Source organism: Mastomys coucha, unplaced genomic scaffold (assembly GCF_008632895.1).
Source record: "Mastomys coucha isolate ucsf_1 unplaced genomic scaffold, UCSF_Mcou_1 pScaffold15, whole genome shotgun sequence".
In the NCBI taxonomy this organism is placed as follows: domain Eukaryota; kingdom Metazoa; phylum Chordata; class Mammalia; order Rodentia; family Muridae; genus Mastomys; species Mastomys coucha.
The window spans coordinates 31,744,151-31,763,808 of record NW_022196897.1 but is presented as its reverse complement, the minus strand read 5'-3'; the positions used below and the strand labels follow the sequence as shown (position 1 = coordinate 31,763,808).

Genomic DNA, 19,658 nt, shown 5'->3' with positions numbered 1-19,658 from the left:
CACATTTAAACAGAAAATTGCAATTAGTGAACCAAAAAATCCAGATAGATAGCCTACATAATTTTTATAGCTCATGAATAGTTTTAAAAAAATCTATATGTCATTCTATCATTGTGAACATTACTATCTCCCCCTCTTAAACAAGCACCGATAGTGGTTTTCAACAACAGCCTATCTGATTTCTGTACTTCTGCTTCCCAAAGTGTAGGTAGACATGTCTGCAGCAATCTGTGGGGGAAAATGTTCTGTTCTAAACTCTATGGCTATGGTCAGCTCTACCAACATAAGCAAAACTTCCCTAGGTGCCTCTCGTCATGATCACCCATCTAGACTTTAACTCTGCAAAACAATGAGAAGGGAGCCTAACAAAGAGAGGGTACTCTTCAGAAAACTCTAGCCAAGAAGATATTCAGAGAACATCTTCCTCGTGATAGAAATATGGAGGGCCAGAGGACACATGTTTGAGCAATCAAACAAAGGTGCTAGTTGGCATTTTGTTAGTGTGAGAAGCAGCTTGAAGAGAAATGCCTTATTCCAAGCTCAGTGCAGCCCATGTCATTGCCTGTGTTATTTCTGGCCCTGTCTTGCGGTGTTACATCATGAAGAGAGTCTATAGCATATTAGAGCTGACCACTTCACAGCAGCCAGGAAGCACAGAGATGGTCAGGGACAAGGTGTGCCATTCAAATGCCATCAGTGACATACTCTAGCTGGACTACTACCTCTTAGCTCTTTATTCACAGGAATCTATTTATGGATTAAAATATTAAGTCTGAGCTTGTATGATACAATGATCTCTGGAAACAGTATAATAGACACATTTAAAGGAATGTTTAATAAATCTCACATGTATCTTTCAATCCTATCAAGTTGACGATGAGGATTAACAGTCACAGCTTAGAACAGTACCAACTAATAAGAGGGCAGAGGCTCAGCTGCCACTCCATAAAAAGTTTGAAAATCATATATGTGAAGTTAATATGGGAGTTCTTCTGAAGAAAATTGTCTTTTTAAAGCCTCCTTTTAGGAAGATAGGATATATACTGTGTGATGAGTGGAGCATTTCTGATTTGGGTAATGAAATATGCATGTACCTATGCATGCCTTTTCCTGTGTGTGTGTGTGTGTGTATGTGTGTGTGTGTGTGTGTAATATTGGTTGAATATAGTTTAGTTGACAAACCTTTGAATATTTTAAATTTTAACAAAGTCTATACTGTCACAAGATCTTCAAAGGCTATTATATAGATAGCTCCCCTACCATATCTAAGACGGGCCCCTTCCACTTACCAGAAACACTCACAGCTCAAATCACCAGGACACACACAAAGAAAGGTAGAGACATTTTTAACTTGGAGATGAATTACTTTGGCATTGTCAGTTTTGGTGCTAAACCAAAATTGACACATACCATACCATAGTGTGTACCATGGGCTTGCTAGTGTATAACAGAAGCAAGACAAAATCAATTAGAAGAAGCTGAGGTAGCCTGCAGATTATTAAAAAGGATGTGAGCTCTTCAGTAAAAGGTCACATTTTTGATTATCTGTCAGTTCTTCAGAATAAAATATATCATAAGCTAAAGAAACTGGAATTCTCTATGTTGTGAACAAGAAAATGTCTTATAATATTATCTTAGACATGTCTTGTACTATATGGATTCTAGAAACAAAATATTAAAGCAGAATGAAGATAGTCATATGCATCACTTGATATAGCTGTACAAAAGAGAGATGAGTAAGTACAAGCAGGAAGGTCTCGTAAGATTATACTCTTTAAATGGTAGTCTGGTTATAGGTTGACATAATAATACTAGCTAGTATTGACTGAACACTGTGTGCCAGAAACTGTAAAAAGTGAGGTAATGCAATTAGCATCTCACCAACATATTTGAAAATCTCCATTAAAATCACTATTTTTCCAATTTTAATATATGCAAAATTAGAGGCTCAGAGAAATAAGATCTTGTTCAAGGTTTTAAAGCAAGTACAGCCTACAGTTAGAATTTGAATAGCAGTACAATGTGGGATACAGTTGAGGCATTTCAAAATTTGCCTAAAAGGGGACATCTGAGCAGCAATATAGGGCAGTGAGTTTTAGATGACGATGAGCCTGATTCAATGTGCCTTCGATACTTGAAAGAAACCATTGGCTCAAAGGGCTGTCATGTGATGGGTGAGCAGAAAAATGTCAACAGAGAGCTTATGTACAAGCAGGTCATAGAGGGCTTTGAATCTCTTATAAGGATTTTAGTTTTCCCTCAAAACAAAATGAAGGCAGTTCCAGTAGTTGGTCTGTTTTTATAATGAATAGGTTGAGGGAAAAGTTGCTATACAAACAGGAAAGGATGTACCCCTGGTGGTGGGACCACACCCAGAGTTGGTGGTGGTGGATGGAAGATGTTGTGGAAGGTCCGTGGTGGTGGCTATCATCCAGTGTGAACTGAAGCATATGAAATGAAGCTGGATGGAACAAAAGGCCACAACATCTTCAATTTCACTACAGTCTATTGAGGCAGTGAAAACCAGCCACCCGGATCCGTCATTAGAGGACTTGGTGAAGTTAACCATTTTCCACTGAGTACTAAGAGACACTCTGTGCCTTATTGTGCATGTTGGTAACATGTCTGTGCAGTGAGGGCAGAGCTGCTGAGGAAATTCACTCATGAGGGCTGCCATGCTGATAGCTCAGCTTGAAACAATTACTGCTTTGAAAAAAGTGACCTCAAGGACATGGAAGAGGACAAATAAAGGTTTTAAGGAAAAGCAAAAGACTGTCACTACAATTTCTAATGGAGTTGATGTCTTACTACTCAATTAATTTCACAGTCAAGGCCTGAATTTAATTCTGAATCACCTTCTAGTTTTACTTATAAAGGACTTTCATTAAGCCAAATTAAGTAGATTGAAGTCTGGTTGTTTATTATCTAGTACTAAACCATTCTTACAAAGAGACACCTGTACAAGCCATTTGGCTCTGGTCAACCATAATTTTTACAATTTAATTATGAACATAATTAGGATGAGTTAAGAGACAGGCTAGGCATCAGCCATAAAATTTCCACTGTGCTTACACACAAGAGCATATAAGAGCACGCACATACACACACACACACACACACACACACACACACAGAGAGAGAGAGAGAGAGAGCAAGAGAGAGCAAGAGAGAGAGAGAGAGAGAGAGAGAGAGAGAGAGAGAGAGAGAGAGAGAACACCTGAAGCCTATGATAATATTGGCTTTTAGTGGAATTTTTTAGAGGCATCTGTAAAATTTATTTTTGCTTAATTTAAAACCTTCTTGAAAGTCTGTTGATGGAAGATATTTTGTACTATATCATTTTTTATGTCTTTGATTTCTTTATAGTGAATCTTTAGAACCTTCTTTTATTTTCTCTGGTTCTAAAGCAGGTTGTTATATCATATATTCATGTCTAGCCACCACTTCAGCCACTCTCTGAGTTCCTTCTCTCCTAAGGAATGTAATCACAAAGTTGATGATGCATTAGAAATAGCTTGACCACAGGGCAAGAAAAAGTCAAGAAAAGAAAATATTTGCAAATATACTTGACTGGTTTTTCTCCCCAATTACCTATTCAAAATACACTTTATCAGCAAAATGACATGGTGACCATCCATGGCAAAGCCATGGTTACTTGTAATGGGTATTTTTGGCTATAGGATAATGTCTTAAATCATTTTTATGTGAGGATGGTGGTATTGACATAGTTACAGGTATATGTATGAATTGTGTTTAAGGAATACACATGAGGTATTCCTTAAGGTATACTCTACCTTTGGTGCCTGATTGACTGAAATTTAACACTGTTTAATCTTACAAGTGCCATTTCTCACAGTTCATTTTAAATAACTAGATGGTTAATGTTTACAAATGCTAGGCATGAGGTTACATTGTTGTTGAATGCTCATATGAGCGTTGCTTTTAAATTGAAGCCTGGACTGTTAGGTACCATCATTTCTATCTCATTTTGTTGCTGGACTACCTAACTGGTATGTGACATATGAATATACATGTGCATACATGCATACACATTCATATTCAAAAAGAAAGCAATATACAAAATGACATAATAAAAAGAATACTTATGTACCTAATATATAGGCTCATAAGATTTACTTAGAGAAACTGAAAATGGAGACAAAGGGATGACCCAGAACTATACTTTTCTTCCTTCCTTCCTTCCTTTCTTTCTTTCTTTCTTTCTTTCTTTCTTTCTTTCTTTCTTTCTTTCTTTCTTTCTTTCTTTTCCTGTTAGTATTTATTTGTTTAACCAAATTGGTAGTATTTGGTAATACAGAATGACCTCAACTTGCCATCCTCCTGCCTCATCTTCCCTAGTTTAGGCATATTAAAAGCACCTAATGCTCAGCAGCATGAAGTCTATTTAATTAAGAGATTAGCATTGATTTCGTTTCATGCTGCAGAATACATTCAGACATTGGTCAGGAGTGGTAAAAAGTTATTAATTTTACATGCAAATGGCAACTTTGATAAGGTAAAATCATCAAATTTACTAGTCCAAACTCATATGCCATCATGTGAAAGAGCTAAAATGAAGATGGCCACCAAATTGAATAACCAATCCTTCTGTACTCAAGGTTTGGTCCAGTCCAAGCTCATAAATAATAGTAGTATACTCTATAGGTAAATGCAGGGGGGTGACCACACTCATTTACTGATAATTATGTAGTTTTGAATCTATCTCAGTTCTGATGATTTAATTTGTAAAATGGCTGATGAAGTATTGGATTAATGAGTTAATGTTAGCATATGTGACTTTTTAAAGATGTAGTGGAAGCTATCTTTATAAACTAAGAGAGGGGAAATACGTTATTATAGATAAAAAGTTACCCTTCAACTATATCTATCTCTTAAATTTGGAGGCTTTGAATATGTTATCTTATATAGCCAAAGGAACTTTGCAGAAATATGACAACTGACCCCCATCTGATCATGAACATCCTCAGAAGTAGAAGATGGAAGTAGAGGCATGTTACAGGACCCAAATAGGAAGTTTTCAGTGTGTTGTACTATGGATACTCCATTAGCCACTGTTAGATGGTAAGGTGGGGGAAATGGAAACTATTCCCAAAAGTAGTCTCTTGAGTTTGGAGAAGACATAGAGATAGATTTCTCTTGGGATCTACAGAAAGGAATACAACATTGCCAACACTTTGATTTTAGTCCAGTGGGAGCTAGGTTAGACTTTTGTCCTGTTGGACATTAAGATGATATATAGTGTAATCTTAAGCTTCTCTGTTTGAAATAATATGTTATGGCAGATGGAAAAAACTAGTATTTGTGTAATGTAGAAAACAGGAGATTTAGCTTAAAAAGCAGAAAGCAGTTTCCAGATGAGCACTTACAGAAGTACTGGAAATAGCCACTCCAGTGTGCATCATGATGACAGGAGCCTCTATAGCCAAGGGGGAAAAGACTGTGAATAAAGTGTTACCTCACAAGCAGGAAGTATGGTGGTTTGATTCCTAGAATCCTTGTTAAGGAGAGAAAAAAGACATGGTAGTATATCTGTAGTTCTGGAAGGAGCAAGATGACAGGTGGAGATAAGTGGCCCCTTGAAGTGTGTAGGTTTACAAGGTAAAATTCTATGCTCAAGGAGAGACCCTTTTCAGACAAAAGGGGAGGCTCCTGAGGAATGGCACCAGAGGTTGTCCTCTGACCTCTACACATGTGTCACATACAAAAAGCATCCACAAACGTATAAGAAAAAAAAAATGGGGGAATGGCAAGAGGAGGGGAGGAAGGGAGGAAGAAAAGAAGGGAAGGAAGGAGGGAAGAATGAAGGGAAGAATGAAAGAATAAATGAATGAGGGCAAACATGAATTTTGCAGGCAAATGGCTAGAACTAGAAATATCATCCTGAATGAGGAAACCCAGATCCAGAAAGAATTTCATATCTACTTATAAGTAGATATTCTCCACAAAGTACAGAATAACCATGCTACAACCCTCAGACCCAAAGAAACTAGAAAACAAGAAGGGCCCAAGGGAGGAAGCATGAATCTCACTTAGAAGGAGAAATAAAATAGCTATCAGAGGTGAATGGAGGGAGGGAACTGGGTGAGGGAGGGGATGAGGACAGGAACATGGAAGGGGATCAGTTATAGGGAAAGGCATTGCAGGAGAGGGCTGAAGAGAGAACAGAAGTCAGTGGGAGAATCTCTGGGACTAGTTTGAGAATGGGGATAGGGGAGGTTCTGGGGAGCCTATATTTCAGACTTCTACCAGCCTGAGAATATAGAGACTGAAATAGCCACTTCCTATCGTCAGGCAAGACTTAAACAGTGAAGGGATGGGACATCAACCCACTCATAAAACTTTCGACCCAATTTTTGTTCTACATACAAGATAACCAGGGCTGAAGATGGAGCAGAGATTGGAGGAAACCGCCAACCAACGACTGGCCCCACTTCAGACCCATTCTATGAGAAGGAGCCAACCTGACATTATTAATGATACTCTGCTATGCTTCCAGATAAGAGCTTAGCACAACCGTCTCTAAGAGGCTTCGTCCAAGGGCAGATGGAACCAGATGCAGAGATCCACAGCCAAACATCAGATAGAGCTCAGGGAGTCTTGTTGAAGACTGGGAGATAGGATTGAGTTAGCCAGATGAGTCATGGACGCCACGAGATCTACAGAGTCAAATAACCTGGGCTCTTGGGGGCTAAAAGAGAGACTGAACCAACCAAAGAAAGTGCAGGGCTGAACCTAGGCCCACCATATATTTGTAGCAGATGTGCAGCTTGGTTTTAATGTGGGTCCCCTAACAAGAGGAGTTTGGGCTGACTCTGACTCTGTTGCCTTCTGTTGTTTCCCCTTTCCCCTAACTGATTCTCCAATTCAGTGGGAGAGGATGCACTTAGTCCTGCTGAAACTTGATGTGCCAGGGCAGGCAGATTAACCAAGCAGGGTTTCCCCTTCTCTGAAGAAGGAAGGGAGGAGGTAATGGCAGGATTTGTGAGGGTGGGACTGGGAGAAAAGGGGGCAGGCTCAGGATCTTATGTGAATAAATAAAGAATTAATGAGAGAGAGAGAGAAAGAAAGAGAGAGAGAGAGAGAGAGAGAGAGAGAAGAGAGAGAGAGAGAGAGAGAGAGAGAGAGAGAGAGAGAGAGAGAGAGAGGCAGAGGCCAAAGACATGATTTAAAAATCTTGGTAATTATTTTCTAAAGAAAAATATAAAGGGATTCAGATCAGGAGGGGAGGTGGGAGGATCTCAGAAGAGTTGATATATGAAAAATATCAATTTTCAATAAAAGACAAATTTTTAAATATTTAAAATACAAAATAAAGAACAGTGAAAACAGAAAAGTAATTACAAACTCCAAGAAAAAATTAAAATGCCTACCTAAGAAAACCATTCTCTAACAGCATAGGGAGTAAAATATGCCCCTCATTTAGGCAATTTTGAAGAATAACAACGTGTATTGTATTTTATTAGCTGAAGAATTTTCTTTGAGAAGTGAATGAACTGTGAAAGAGAATTCCAAAGAAGACATCTTTGCACAACCACCGTGAAAGGCAGCTAACAATGCTTTGAACACTGTAGTCCTAGTGTAAATATTGCTTATTAGTTTCCTAACTGGACAAATCTTCATGCTTATAGCAGCATATAAAATTTTAAAAAGTCAATGCACAATTGCTCCTGTGAAAGATGAGAGATAAAGAAGAGTGTACCGACCTTTTAAAGGGCAGTTGTCAGATATTGCTCAGTGTTAGTGAAATAATAAATATGTTTTAAGCATACTATTTAAGCATGAATATAATGAAAGTAAAGTAGAATGAGTCAACATTTCATAATACACAAGAATATTATCAGTGGTTGATATATTTGGAATATTATAAAGAACTAGGAAAATAACCATTAAAAGTTATTTTTTTTTAAAAAGAACTACTTACAAGGATAATAATTCTTCTCATGAGAAAGCCTCTAGAAGTGTCTAAACATTTTTTCCTAAAATAAATGATTCTTTAGGGCTTTTTGATTTTTTGTTTGTGCATGTGTGTTATAATATACAAAAACATAGAAAAGAGAATGTTAATAAAAGTAAACTTGAAATAGTGCTCACATAAAATAAGAAAATGACTTTTTATGTGTCTAAGTAATTCTAAATAAGGATAGGCCAGAAATTGATTGTAGAAATAAGAGGATAAAGTTTTAAAAATATGCCCAGGGAAGATGATATTTAAAATATTGATAGTTTCACTGCCAAGTAATAAATATTGAAACATTGTGTACTCTTAGAAAGTTTTTATTTTTATATCTACCTTAAAATTCCAATATTTAAATTTCTGACCTCTCACTCAATTTTAAATCCCTGTAATATTTGAGACAGGATCTCCCTGTACTGCCCTTACTGGCCTGCAACTTACTACATAGACCTGTCTGGCTTTAAACTCTTCACATACTAACTTCTAACCCTGGGATTAAGGACATTAAAGACTGGGATTAAAGAATTATCACAAACAATAGTTCTTCGGTCCTTCTTAGAAGGAGGAACAAAATACTCAAGGGAGCAAATACAGAGACAAAGTGTGGAGCAGAGACTGAAAGAAAGGTCATCCAGAGATTGCCTCACCTGGGCTCCATCCCATATACAGTCACCAAACACAGACACTATTGTGGATGCCAAGAAGTGTATGGTGACAGGAGCCTAATATAACTGTCTCCTGAGAGGCTCTGCCAGAGCCTGACAAATACAGAGGTGGATGCTTGCAGCCAACCTTTGGACTGAACACAGGGTCCTCAGTGGAGGAGTTAGATAAAGGATTGAAGGAACTGAAGGGGTTTGCAACCCCATAGGAAGAACAACAATATGAACCAACCAGTACCCCCAGAGCTCCCAGGGTCTAAACCACCAACTAAGGAGTACACCTGGATGACCATGGCTCCAGCCACATTTGTAGCAGAGGACGGCCTTGTTGGGCATCAATGGGAGAAGAGGGCCTTGGTCCTGTAAAGGTTCGATGCCCCAGTGTAGCAGAATGTAAGAGCAGGGAGGCAGGAATCGGTGGGTGGGTGGGGGGAACACCCTCATAGAAGCAGTGGGAGGGAGGATAGGATAGGGGGTTTGAGGTGGGGCAACAGGGAAAGGGGATAACATTTGAAATGGAAATAAAGAAAATATCCAATAAAAAAGAAAACAAGAAAAAACAGAATTAATATTCTAAAAAATGTTTTAGGAAGTACAGATTTTGCATAGGCTAATGTAATAAACATATGTTTGTCAATAGCTAGTTTTCTTTCAAAACGAGTGTGAAGAGTAGTTAGTATACAGGTATTAGAGTTTGGAATTGAGTGCTAAGTTGAATTTTTAAGGTATGTAAACTCAGGACTCCTCTTATTTTTATTTATTTTTTATTTTCGTATTGAGCATCTAATACTCGTATTGTAAGAAAAATGATATTTAGTTCTCATAGAACCTTTATGAGTTTGAAATTATTTTCCATGTGATCTTTCTAATTCATTATTAGGTCCACTGTTAGTCTGAGGATTCATCGAGAGCATGTCAGAAATGCCAATGAGTCCATCTCTTCTCATTTACTTTTGCAAGGTTGCTAAGAAAAAACAATACAAGGGAAGGACACTCCATATTGTCTTTTTTCTTCTGGATCTGTATTTATCATAATTCAAAGATTGGAGTAATGATAAAGAGCATATATGCCAGGATTTAAGACTACTGGAAAGATCCACAACAACCCTCCAGTATCTAACATGTGATCACACTTCTTACCCTAGAATTCTATAGTGACATTTGTCTAACAAGGTCACATTTACAGGACGAATAATGCCTTCAGCACAAGCTATTTCCAGGAAATGAAGTCTTTGTAGATGGTGGTTTAAATCCCAGTGAGAAAATGTGCTGCTAATTCAATTATACTGACCTCAGGTATGGAATTTCTATCAATAGTTGAGACCCTTAAATTCTGAAATATAAAACCAAATTCAGGGCTTTTGTTGCTCAGTGTATCAGACAGGAGATCATTTGCAAGTTCTTGTGAAAAAAAATTACATTAAATTGGTCCAAATAAAACTCTTTAAAAATGTAAGTGATTTCTGCTCACTCTTCCTGGAATATTCAATGATAAATTTAAAACATTTAATGAGAAATAAAAGAACTCAAATAGTGCAAGCAGGCAGGTCAACTGTTTCCACTAGAAATATCATTCCTCTCTCTTTGCAAAGCATTCTGGTAGGATGTAAAATTCCATTTGGTCTATTCACTTTGGGACTTTTCCATGAAAACACATCTCTCAGCTAGGGGCCAAATAAAAATGTTAAGCCTTCACAAACTGGATTTACTAGTAGTGAAAGAGAAAATAGAAATAATGTTATGACAACATGAACTGTGGCGTTGATGGGAATGGTGTTTTGTTCATGCCTAGCCAAACAGCAGAAACCATTTTAAGCATTTCCACTAACACACAGTAAATAATTTGATGCAAAGAGCTAATTATTCAAAAGATGAAACAGCTGAAATCAGAGTGAAGGAATTAGTCCTTCCAGGAAGCCCTTAGCTCCTCCAGTGTGGAAGGGCAAAGACAAGAGAGTCTGAGCCACCAGATGGAAGCTGGACTAGAGTGGTCCTATCTACCAGAGCTCCATGCCAAAAAGTAACCCCTGAGGCAGTCAAGTAGGTAGCAGCAAAGGATAAGGGATACATTATTAGGAGGCTGTACTCTGTCTCCTGCCTTGTCATGGTTTGGATGTCCTTTGACATCATGTGCTTGAAAACATGGTACCCAACTGTGAGTTTGTTTTGGGAGATTGTGGAGCTTAAGAAGTAGTGCTTAGCTGGGAGAAGTCTGAAACTGGGAATGGGCCTTGAAGGCTATATGTGCTTTGATTTCAGCCCCAGGTTTCTCTGCTCTCTGGTTTGCACAAGGTAAGCAGCCCTAGCTGGGTGCTCCCATCACTATAAAACTCTGTAAAACCTGCTACTCCACGATATAGGGTACCCTCTAACCTTTATTCTTTATGTGGCTTCTGTGAGACATTTGCTAATGGAAATGAAGGTGTGGTTAACACACTCCTCTACCTGCTGTCTCTTCAGTGGTTGTCCACTCTGCAGGGCTGCTAGCTACCCCAACCCCATGATGGTGGAGAACACAGAGAAGAGTGGGCAAGGATCTGTGGGTAATGAGGCTCAGACCCACCCAGGACACACAGCATATTCTTCGGGTTTCCTCAACTGCTTTACCTCTGTTTGAAAAGAGTTAACTGCATGAATCTGGTGAACTTGTAATAGGAACTGTTATAACTTTCCAAGCATCGCATTGTGAGCTGTGATGAAATCCAAGACTCTTCTATGCCTGCATATAAGTGTCCATATAATTTTGAAAAAAATTAGGCTTAATTATGTTAAGGGTAGAAAAAGCACCCCCTCTAGTATGACTTCTCCCAGTACTGAATATCAAAGTAAGCATGTTCTCATCCCTGAATGATTTTTAAATTAGAATTATCGTCTAGAGCTTCTGAAGAGCTTAGAGCACAGAGCTGAGGGTACTGCTCAATGGCAGAGTAGTGACCTGGTATACTAGAGGCACCGTGATCTAGACCAAGCACAGGAAAAATAAAAGTAAAGTTTATGTTAAAAATACATGCACATTGTTGGTATGTCTTCGATTGTCTAACATTGCAACATATGCTCTACCATTTTAACCTATGGCTTCTTCCCCACATTTTGTACATCACATAGTAACATTCAGGTATTTTTGATTAGTTAAGGCAAGATTGCCAAGAATCGTATTTCTAATTATCCTTCTACAAAAGTACCATAAACTGCATACCTATAATGTATACAATGAAATTGTAGGAGCTAAGACCAAGTCAATAACATTGAATGCTGAGGGACCATTTTCTGCTTCATTTGATAGTGATATTTAGCTGTGTCTTCACATGATTGGAAGAGGTAAGGCATCACTCTTGGTCTTATTCTAATATTTTTACTTCTTTTAGAAGTTCATCATAGAGTTTTACATCCATCTATCTATCTATCTATCTATCTATCTATCTATCATCTATCTATCTATCTATCTATCTATCTATCTATCTATCTATCTGTATGCATATGTCATTATGAATGTGCCATGGTGTATGTATGAAAGTCAGATGATAACTTGTAGGAGTTAGTTGTCTCCTTCCACCATATGAGTTCCAGGGATCAAATGGAAGTCTGTAAGCTTGATAATAAGCAACTTTACCTTCTGAACTGTGTCACAGTCCCTAGGGCTTCTTTTATAAAGGTGTTAACCTTATCAGGAGTGCTCTGCCTCATGCCTCATCACCTTCTGAAGACCCCACCTCTCAGGAGTTTCAACATATGAACTTTAATGGGGGATATTCTATTTCTTCATTTTCAGATTGCTTTCTCAACACAGATCACCTGGATATTTACTGCCAGCATGTGTACAACATACTGATTTTTAAACAGACTTTATTAAACATGATCTTCATTTGCACCATTACTTACTTTATAACTGTTTGCAGGAGCTCTCTCTAAGCCACTCCTAAGAGTCTGCTGCCTGTCTCCTCTTTGCTGTTCTGTTATAATCATGCCTGTAGTGCTAAAACTAGGTCCAGCTCAGATTTAAGTCTGAAATATCTTAGAAATGACCACATTTCTTGCAGGAATTCAAAGGACACATACCCATATGAACTCTGAGGGCCCACTTTCCATATGCTTAGCCTATGGGAATGGCTCACTAATATCTTTGGAATCATGTAAAGTAAAGAAAGTAGGAAGCTTAATTGATGAGTATCTTATATAATATTCCCATGCTCAGCGGATATGCCAGTATGTTTCCAGATGAGATAATTGTCACTTTAAAGTATAGAGGTCAAAATGTAACATGCATATTATTAAATATACACAGTTAAGAATGGAACCTGCACAAAAGTCTTTACAATTTCCCAGATTGCTCTCCTAGTGTACGTGCCTGTGTGAGCTGAGACAGACCATCAGACTTGGGTAAATGAGATTCATGGTTACTTACAATTTCTTTATAATTCCTTTTAAGTTGTAGGTTAGAGAACTTGAGAACTATAAATCATTGCTCTCCAGAGGGACAAAAACTCTAGGCTCACCCTAACCCCTAAACAGGACTATTCTTATGTCCTTAAACAATAGCTGGACAAGAAGACAATCTGAAACTGTTGAGCAGGCTAAAGGAAAGACTGGGGGGAAACCCTTGTCTTCATCTTATTGATTTCATTTCACAAAGCTTTAAAAAAGTGTGAAAATTTTTTCCCAGTGAAGAAAGAATGAAAGGACGTATTGGAGGGCTTTTTTCCAGCATTGGCCCCCAAGTCCTCACTCCTACAACTGGGAACCCTTCACACACTGCATCCAAGATCAGACCTCCTAAGTGGAACATTTTTCCTTGGAGATTTTTCTTGTTGGGACTTTAATTAAGCTCCTGCCAGGCTTGCAAGGATTTTAATTTTACCTTTCTCTTTTCTTTCTTTCTCTGTCCTTCTTATATCAGCCTGCTTGCCAGGAGATGTTTCCAAGCTGTCACAATTATAGGAAATGTACCCGATGATATTAAACCTAGTGATATTCAAGTGTTTGTTTTTCCAAGTATCTACAGCAAAAGTTTTCTTACAGGAAGCAATTTCATTCATTCATTCATTCATTTGTTCATTCATACCATTTTATTTTAGATTGCCCCTTTTATAAGTGAGAAAATAATACATCAGAAAAAGAAACTTCATGGAGTCCTGTAACCCCTTCTCCTGTATGTGCCCATTAAAGGAAACCTGCTGACACTTAACCTCATATGCTACTCAGAAGCCAACTGGAGATAGCTACTGTTGTTGGTGAGGGAACAAACGAGGGAGCCAAGAGAAGATGGAACTGATGATTTAACACATATTTAATGAAACACAATATTTAATATATTTAAGTTCCCTTGCAAGATCTCTTTGTCTGCAAACAGTGCAATTCTGAAACTATAAAGGCAGGGATTGGGAGTGCACATGATGACCCTATAAAGCAGATTGCAAGAGAGGCTATTTTCATTTGAGAAAGTTTAAATTTGGTGTCTTTAAATAGATCTCCCCCTCTCTCTCTTTCTCTCTCTCTCTTTTTTTGGTCTGAATAATTTTGGCTTTAAAGCTCAGATAATATTGCAGGGTGAGACATAAAACAAACCACCCAAAGGGCGAAACCTAAGGATACAGATACAAGTATGGGGCACATATTCTGTTCTTTGTGGTCATGATCAGTATTGATCTCATTATTGTTAATAATTTCACCACACCCGGCTTCTTTATGGGATCTACTTACTGATCGCCTCCACAAACCGCTCAAAGAAACTGTAAGGGAAGAGCGGTTCAGACAGCTCCCGGAAAAACATCTTCAGTGCACCGGTGACGACGTGGATGTCCTCCCACTGGCTGTCATCCAAATTCAGCTTCTCTTCTGGGAAAACACGAGGAGAAATGGAACAACTGGTTTTAATGAAACAATTACAAGACACTAATTATTATGTTAATGTTTGCCTACTATCATCAGCAACCGTTAACAGCCTTCTGCACCTAGAGGTTTGGTGCTGTGCATGGATTTTTTTCTTCCCGTTTTCTGTAGGAAGGGAACATTTTCAATGGAATACCATCTGTAGGAATGCAGCTAACAAAAAACAAGGGACACAAAGAGACAGTACCATTGACACAGTATGTCAGATACAGTTATTCCCATAATGCATCAGTATGAAAATTAGCATCACAGCACAACATGATTCAAAGCTATTTGGTTTTGAGGCCGAGGGGCTTAGAGTTGCCAGCGATGGCTGACTCAAGGGACTGGCCTGAAGGCCTTGCTGAGCCAACAGGAGACATATGCTAAACATGGCAATAGAAAACGAGTTATTGCTTTACATGTGTTAGCCTTGCTATGTACAAGGGAATAATGGCTAACACTTTTATTTTTCTTTCTCTCTCCGTCTCTCTCTCTCCTTTCTCCTGAATGTAAAGTCAGCAAGGAATAGAATATGGAGGAGAAAGGAAATTAATTCCTTCTTACTGCTTAAGAAATGTTTTTCTTCCGTTTTTATCTCAGTGAGAAAAATGTGCCCAGCAACAATATTAGACAGACCCCTGTTGGCCTATGCAGGCTATGCAAAGCTGCCAAAATGATAACATGCCGAAGACAAACCACAAATGCTAACCAACTTTTTGGAATTAACAAAAATATTTGCTTGGGAAGCCTGAGTGAGTTGCCACAGCGATACACTAAAGAATTTAGATGTCAAAGTGAATGCTCAGTAGGAAGCAAGTGTGTTAGGTGACTCTCACTGTCCTTTGACTGTCAGTAGGAAAATCCGAGATCATTCTCATACACACAAGGGATGACCGTTGTCTAGAAGTGGCATCTTTACATATAATTAAGAGGAAGCAAGATACTGTGGCATTTCTGCTCATCTATAGGATATGCTACATAGAAATGATTTTTGATTCTGGACTTAAAGAAGCAAAAAGTTATCAGTTACAATATAGAGTTAACTGAAAATCCAGTAATCCTTGTAAGAGCTTATAGGTATTTGGCTAACTGGAATTTTTTTCTTTATTTTGATGATGTCTGAGCCCACAGTCACATGCCCCCACAGTGTGATCTCTATGAGTGCCTAGGAGCATTTTGCACCAAAGTGGGGGTGGGGGGAGAAGTAAGAAAAGCTGAGAAATGTCACCATAGGGATTCTCTGCAGGAGCTGTTTTGCTAATAGTGTTCATATCCTTTTAAAAATATTAGCCCACATCACTATCAGATCTGGTTTTTTTTTTTAATGGACTATTATTTTCAGTGTTTGCAAGTTAAGTTCCTGCTCAGTAGCATGTCTGTGAAAGGGGATGAGGTGGGCCCGTTTATGCCACAGGGCTCTTTCCGTCTTCCTTTCAATCATCATCCGAACCTCAATCATAACACACGAATATGACTCCCAACAAAATCATCAGAGGAGACCTTCTCCCTGCCCCGCAATCATTTTGATTGATTGTATTTCAACAATTAGTCTTTTCTTTGGCTGCGCACTATTGAAACAGGCCGACAGCATCTTAGCAGGCCAGCTTTAAACAGTCAACTGTTAACAATAGCATCAAAAAGGGAGACCTGATGGGGTATACTGTCACTTTAAAGAACGAGGTTTTCACATTGTTGAAATCTGTCAGATATTTTGAAATGTCCCTCTCCCTATGGCGCCACACCCCCTGCGTGCCCTTATAATAAAATTGGTTTTACTCCTGATTAAATCATTTTCTCCCTCCCCACTACCATACTTCTCATAATGGACCTGTGCGCTCTACAGCTGGTGTTCTTCCCATGGCACCAATTCTTACTTTATCTTTTAAGCACTTTGCTGCTAAGATCTCATGCAGAGTGCTTATGTTTTGTTAAGAGCTTCATTCTTAGAGAAATAGTTTAACACATGTTCTAAAAATGTTGTACAACTTATTGCTTAAGACACATTTAGAAAATGTATCAGCACTGTAGCTTTGGCACTGAACTTTAAGTGGAAACCTAAACACACACACACATGCATGCAGGCAAACACAAGCACACAACTCCAAAACTTTATTAGAAAAGTAAATGGCATGGTGGTAAGCCAAACAGAGGCTGCTGAAGGAATCAGCTCAGAGAGTCAAAAGGAACGTTTTCATATTAAGCAAAAGGCCAACAAGAGTAACAACTACTACTCAACCAGAGGAAAATGCCATTAATGCCACTTTTGGATAATAATTTTAGCTACTGTGAAAAGGGAGTACAGAGAAGGAAATATGCCACTTGATTATGTCTGCTTAAAAGCCTTAAACTATTCCATTGCTAATTTGTGTCACTAATACAAACATTCTTAAAGTAGATATCGGTTATAGTCATCATTTAAAGAAAAAGTAGTTATAAACTGTAACCTTCAACAAGTAGCTCAAATAAAGAATATGGTAAGAGTTGACAGTAGTCATCTGAAATATGTGAGCTAATCTTTATATCCAGCATTTCATAATCAACAGGTTTCTTGTAATCCAGAGAATCTCATGGTGGGGCTATCATAACCCCACCCTTTCTTGGTGTTGGCAGGTACATTCAAATACATTTGAATTATTTGTAGGAGTTTCCCAGCTTTACTTTTCCCTTTTCCAAGAATCCAAGGTTTCTCAAGAGTGGCATACCATGGCATTTGAGGAAAGAGAATCTTCCCTATAGGGATATCCTTTGCACTCTGGGATGCATAGGTAGGAGATCTGCCTGTCACCCAGTAGAGACCAGTTATATCTCCTAGGGCTCACTATATAAACGTTTTCAAACATTTCCAAATAACTTCAGGGGCTGCAAACTCCTTCTTGTTGATAGGACTATAATGGAGACTGAAGGTTCTAAGAGTCAATAAACACTCTTCTACAAACTGCTTATGAAATTTATCTCACGTGGACAAGGGTCCAGAAAGGTGTGTGTGTGTGTGTGTGTGTGCATGTGTAAACACTATGATTTCCCTAATATAAATTTAAGAGTTAGTACTTCATTCTTTATAAAAATTATTATTATTATTATATTATTATTGTTGTTGTTGTTGTTATTATTATTAGTGTGTGTGTGTGTGTGTGTGTGTGTGTGTGTGTGTGAACACATACCATGGCATGTGTTTGGAAGTCAGAGGACCACTTGTGGGAATTGGTTCTTTCCCTCTACTGTAGGTCCAGGCAATCAAACTCAGGTCATCAGAAGTGTAGGGCAAGCACACACTGAAGCATCTTGTCAGCTTCGTAATTCCTAACTACTTACAAGATTAAAACCTTTTATAGAACAAAAGTCATATAACTATATTCAAGGTATTTGCTACAAAAATAGTAACTGAAAATTATGTAGCATGTAACTACAGGACACTATGCTATGTATTTTGTAATTATATCTAATTTAAATCTCCAGTAAGACAATTAAGTAGATGTTGTTGGCATGATATCCATTTTATAGAGAAGATAAAAGCTTATATAGAGCTTTTATAGGGCGGTAGAAGGTTAAGGAATTTTCTTATGAATGACAGGTAGTGAAACTGAGATTAAGGAGCCAATACATTCCCACTACATTTAAATCACTATACTTGTATATAATTTTGTCTAACAGAAGAGAAAAAGACAAACAAATGGTGTGAAGTACTAAGAGACTGATATTACTTCAAGAATGGGGATTTACATTTTATCTCTAAGTGTCTTAATTGAGACCATATATTTATCTATAAACTCACTTCAATATTTAGTAATTCCCCATTTATTGAGCAGCTAATTCTTATAAGAGCAGATATAAAACAAAACAAAACTCCACTGGGAAACAGAGAAACAGGGAGAGAAAGAAGAGGTTATTATAAGATGAGGCATCGAAGAAAGATGATAAGAGTAAGAAAAAAATTATACATAACACCTTTTTTAGGCCTGATTCACCACTGACACATTTTATATCTATTCATTTATTTGTGAGGTGAAGATGGTTCAAGGGACAGATGCTGCTATCAATGAAAAAATTGTATACAACATTTGGAAGTTATAAAGAATCAAACATCCAATTTGTAGTTATGGTGGGAAAGGTAAACATAGACTCAAAAGACCAAATACATAATGGATGAAGGCACTGGACAGATGGAGTGAACATTGTATACTATACTATCTGGTATAGATAAAGTAGTTGAATGTTGTGTGCCTTACCAGACAGGGTAAACAACAACTTTATCCACTGGACTCTAATCCCAGGAAAAAGTCAGGCTGATTCAAGGTATCGCATAATCCTTATACTCAAAAATCTGTCCTGGATTCTCTTGGCCCTCTAATTAAGCTATATTAAATACACATTGGTCAATGGCTTCAAAGCATGTAAGTGTAATTAACATAGGTTACATGAGAAACTATGAGACTTTCATTATGTGTACACACACACACACACACACACATGTATATACATACATATATGTAGATATAAGTATAATTAACATAGGTTACACCAAAAACTATGAGACTTTTATTTTACACACACACACACACACAGACACATTTCTATAGATAAATGTGAGAAGTTGTTTTTTCAGGTCTGAGTGTAATTAAATTGTTTTTACATAATGTTGGTTAAAATGTGGCCATGGATAACTAGAATTATCTAGAATAGTATTTTTTATTAGATATTTTCTTTATTTACATGTAAATTTCTCCATTCCCAGTTTCCCCTCCAAAAAACAAACAAACAAACAAAAACAACAAGAACAAACCCCTGTTGCCTCCACCCTCCCCATGCCTGCCACCTCACCCTCTTCCACTTATTGGCCCTGGCATTCCCCTACATGGGGGCACAGAACCTTCACAGGGCAGAGGACCTCTCATCCTATTGATGATCGAATTTGCAATCCTCTACTATACACATGCTGCTAGAACAATCAGACCCACCATGTGCAGTCCTTGGTTGGTGGTTGAGACCCTGGGAGCTCTGAGGGTACTAGTTAGTTCATATTATTGTTCGTCCTAAGGGACTGCAAACCCCTCAGCTCCATAGATCCTTTCTCTAACTCCTTCATTTGGGACCATGTACTCAGTTCAATGGATGGCTGTGAGCCTCTACATCTGTATTAGTCAGGTACTGTCAGA

The 19,658-nt window shown here is 38.0% G+C and overlaps 1 protein-coding gene across 5 annotated transcripts in view; it reads right to left on the bottom strand.

Moving 5' to 3' along the window:
• Positions 1-19,658, bottom strand: part of Arhgap15 (Rho GTPase activating protein 15) — a 611,414-nt gene that overhangs the window by 127,458 nt on the left and 464,298 nt on the right. For all 5 annotated transcript variants that reach the window (XR_004118571.1, XM_031370150.1, XM_031370149.1 and 2 more), the window contains exon 12: positions 14,335-14,469. Coding sequence is in view for 4 of the 5 variants with exons in the window: in XM_031370150.1 (XP_031226010.1) it covers positions 14,335-14,469 (135 nt within the window). In the remaining variant the exon portion in view is untranslated. The remainder of the gene's footprint in view (positions 1-14,334; positions 14,470-19,658) is intronic.